The following is a 3,415-nucleotide window of genomic DNA, read 5'->3' as shown; positions in this document are numbered from 1 at the left end:
AAACCTTTACAACACTTACGTACAATGCATAAGAAAATATAACCAGAATGATCTGAGATTTGTCTTTTGTGTATTCATAATAAGCTTTTAATGAATAGAAAGAAGAAGGAAAAAAACTGTAGGGGTACATTGCTGAAATATTTTTGTCACAGTATGCAGTACCATATAGCACCAGTCATATGCAAAGGAAGTGATGAAAAACTATAGTGCTGATCATGTATTGAGTTATTTGCACTGTGAGACAATATTATCCATAACCAATGAACATTCAGGGTGGTAATCAGATGAAACTCTCTGCTATTTTTCCTGCGTCTGATAGTGTCATGTTATCTGTTCATCCATATAACCTTTAGTTCTCTTGTTCTATGAAGTTTCTTTGAAACTGCAAGCTCTAGAATGAATTTCTTGTTTGTAGTCTTGGCTAATCTAATACTATGCAGTTAGTCAAAATATCATGAAGGATGATGATTGGATTCTAGTAAGCATATTGGTTTCAGGAAGAAACTGTTTCTTGGAAATTTATGTGAAGCTGAATTATTAAGATATATAGATATCTTTTTAATGTCCACAGGAGACCTATTGCGGTCTATGAGACGGGGCCTAGCCCATTGTGAAATTGGACGCTTTATTGTATCATCTGAGTGTGATACTAGATGCCTGAGGATTGTGTACGCTAGATATCCTCCATGAAAGCTTAGATTGTAATCTGACAATGGATACATGCTGGGATGGGTGGTTGGGAAGGGTTTTCTAGTGTGCAATTGTTTCTTTCCCTCACAAATTTCATTATTTGACAATTAAGCGTATGAATTAAGCTTCCTACTGTCTAAAGTAGGAGACTGTTTTATGGTGCTCATGTCTACCTCAATGAATGTGTGTTTTTGTGGTCATACATGTTATATTTAGGAGTTAAGATTTGATTGAATTATGTGCATTACATATTCTTGGAAAGGAAGGCATATATTTCATACTGATGAAGATGTGGGTGGCTATTTCATTAAAAGGTCTTGGATTTTCTTGGTTGGTTGTAACTATTAGATAGAAAATGATATTGCTCAAATTGAAAAAGAAGGGATGGCAGCACGCCCACAAATGGAGGCATTGGAGCTGGAAATAAAAGAGCTGAACAATCTGATCCAGACCCTGAATAAGCAGCAACGTGTATTGCAATCTGACATCAATAATTTGAAACAGGAAGATATTAGCATTGTAGACAAGGTTTGTTTTCTTGGTATCTACAGGTGATAATATCAGCATTTTACCATGTTTATCAAGAATCAGGAAAAATCTCCCTCTGATACAGATATCGAGTGTGGATTTTGAAATCATGCAAAAACAGCAAGAAGGTTCTAATATTCGGTCACAAATAGTGGAAAATCCACAGGAATTACAGGTGAAATAGCATCAGAGCTGTCAGCATTGGCATTTGCTGAAGAAGATGTCTGTTATTATTAATGCCTTTCGTTGTTTGTAGAAAACACTTGAAGAGAAGAAAGCTGCATTATCTGAAGAAGAAGATTTAATGAAGAAGGCTTATGAAAATCTCGAGAGATGGAAAGCAAAAACAGAGGTCATTACAAAGGTAGGTTCATTATCTCTCTCTCCCTCTTTCCACTAGGTTACGAGTTTGCTTAGATGATGTCTAATTGCTTTAGATTTTGAAAGAGGGTTGCTTAAATATGGCAAGAGCAGCTATTCTGACTTTTTTTTCAATTCAACAGACAGAAAAGAAGATACTCAAACTCCAAGAAGCACTGCAGTCACTAGAAGAGCAGGTATGTGATTAGGAATGAATTGGAATCACGAACTGTATAGAGAATGCTGCATTAACAGGATAATACCATTGAATGACAGGTAAATGACCGCAACACAGAAAAGGTTCTAAAGGAACGCAAGGCAAAGCTCAAGGCCATGGAAAAAGAAGAGTGGTCTCTTGATGCGCAGAGAGATGAACTGAAATGGAGTGGTAAATGGGTCAATTCTTGAAGGCTATATGTTTGTTGCCAAGAAAGATATATTAACGTCTCTAAAAGACTATAATGGCCAATGAGACGAACAAATGTTTCCAAATTTCCAATATTAAAATGCTTTAAGTTTATGGTGTCAAAATTTCTCTTTTTTATAGCAAAGAGACTGGAAGAACATGCTGAAAAACAGATGCAACATAGTAATGCTGCATCGCAGGATCTTGAAGCCATGAAAAGAAGAGAAGAGGAATGTAAAGTAGACCACGATGAACGCCATCATGTCATCATTGAATTAGATAACCGAGTATATCTCTATCTCCTTTTTTTATATCTTTTTGTTAGTTGAGACTTGTGTTTGCTGAAAACTACTTTGTCGTATCAACAGACCAACAATTTGAAAAAGGCTCTGTCTGACAAGCTGGTTTACAAGGAAAACAAGAAATCTCAGCTTCAAGCGTCTGCTGAGAAGATATTAGCAGCGGTAATGGTTTTTGATACCTTTTTCAGTTTCTATTAGTGCACATCAGATTTTATTTAAACAGGTAAGAAATAGTGAGAAGAAAGCAATGTAACCAGCAAGATCATGGATGAGGATATTGTAGAGTAAAAAGGCTGGGGAAAGGAGTTAATAAGAATTTTCCTTTTGCAGACTATAAGGTTCCATGAGGAAGTATTTTCAAGAGCTGGAGCTTTTGGAACAACGTAAATGTGTAGAATGGAAGAAGCTTATTTCAGAACAGGCACACATGGAGAGTTGAAGGTCTAGAACTTGTGTGGTTTCCAAGTCAACTGTGTTGACTACGTTTGCCCTTTCTAATGGTGCTATATTGTACATCCTTATTGTATCCTTTCCATAGCAAATGAAACCATGTAACATTCATAATTGATTGAGTCAAGCTTTTGTTGTTGTTGGAAAGCATTAGGCCAAAGAGTAATGTGCTTTAGAGATATATATTATTTGGCATTTTATAACACTTGTTTTACTTCTGAAATTGAACTACTGGACACCACCAGTATGTTTACTCAGAGTCTTTTCAAATGTCTTCAGTCATATAAATCACAGTTTTTTATTTCCATTTAAAATTTTGAGGTTTTTGAAAGAGTTCTTCTATCATTCAAATGTTGCAAAATGTGTACTATTTAATTTAACAGATGAGAAGCTCATCTGTTATAATGATTTGATTGATATCCAAGGTTCTATTGTATGATTTGTTTGATGAGCCTAGCATGCAGAATTCTTGTGAGAATATGATCAGCTTTCAATCACCATCTGTGCCATAATGTTCATTGATTATGTGCAGAATTGCAGTCGTGATATGTATGGCAAGGCCAACTTTGACATTAATAGATCAGTCATTGGCATAAATAATGTTAAAAACTGTTTGAGAAAACTGATCTACTTATATGGGCAAGAAAATAAAGCACCCATTTAACTTGAATATAAGAAA

The 3,415-nt window shown here is 35.3% G+C and overlaps 1 protein-coding gene across 1 annotated transcript; it reads left to right on the top strand.

Annotated features, from left to right (window-relative positions):
- The first annotated feature begins 70 nt into the window (after positions 1 to 70).
- On the top strand, positions 71 to 2,993 carry LOC147848580 (kinetochore protein NUF2 homolog). The gene is made up of 8 exons (XM_087338351.1): positions 71 to 1,218; positions 1,304 to 1,393; positions 1,475 to 1,582; positions 1,722 to 1,775; positions 1,855 to 1,966; positions 2,126 to 2,271; positions 2,353 to 2,448; positions 2,617 to 2,993. Exons 1-8 carry the CDS (start codon positions 1,075 to 1,077, stop codon positions 2,671 to 2,673), a joined length of 807 nt encoding a protein of 268 aa, XP_087194477.1. The 5' UTR covers positions 71 to 1,074; the 3' UTR covers positions 2,674 to 2,993.
- Positions 2,994 to 3,415: the final 422 nt, after the last annotated feature.

The sequence above is a fragment of the Azolla caroliniana genome, unplaced genomic scaffold (genome assembly GCF_043228905.1).
Source record: "Azolla caroliniana isolate FFs.n. ecotype wild unplaced genomic scaffold, voAzoCaro1.0.p SCAF_317, whole genome shotgun sequence".
NCBI lineage: Eukaryota > Viridiplantae > Streptophyta > Polypodiopsida > Salviniales > Salviniaceae > Azolla > Azolla caroliniana.
This window is presented reverse-complemented; position numbering and strand designations above follow the sequence as displayed.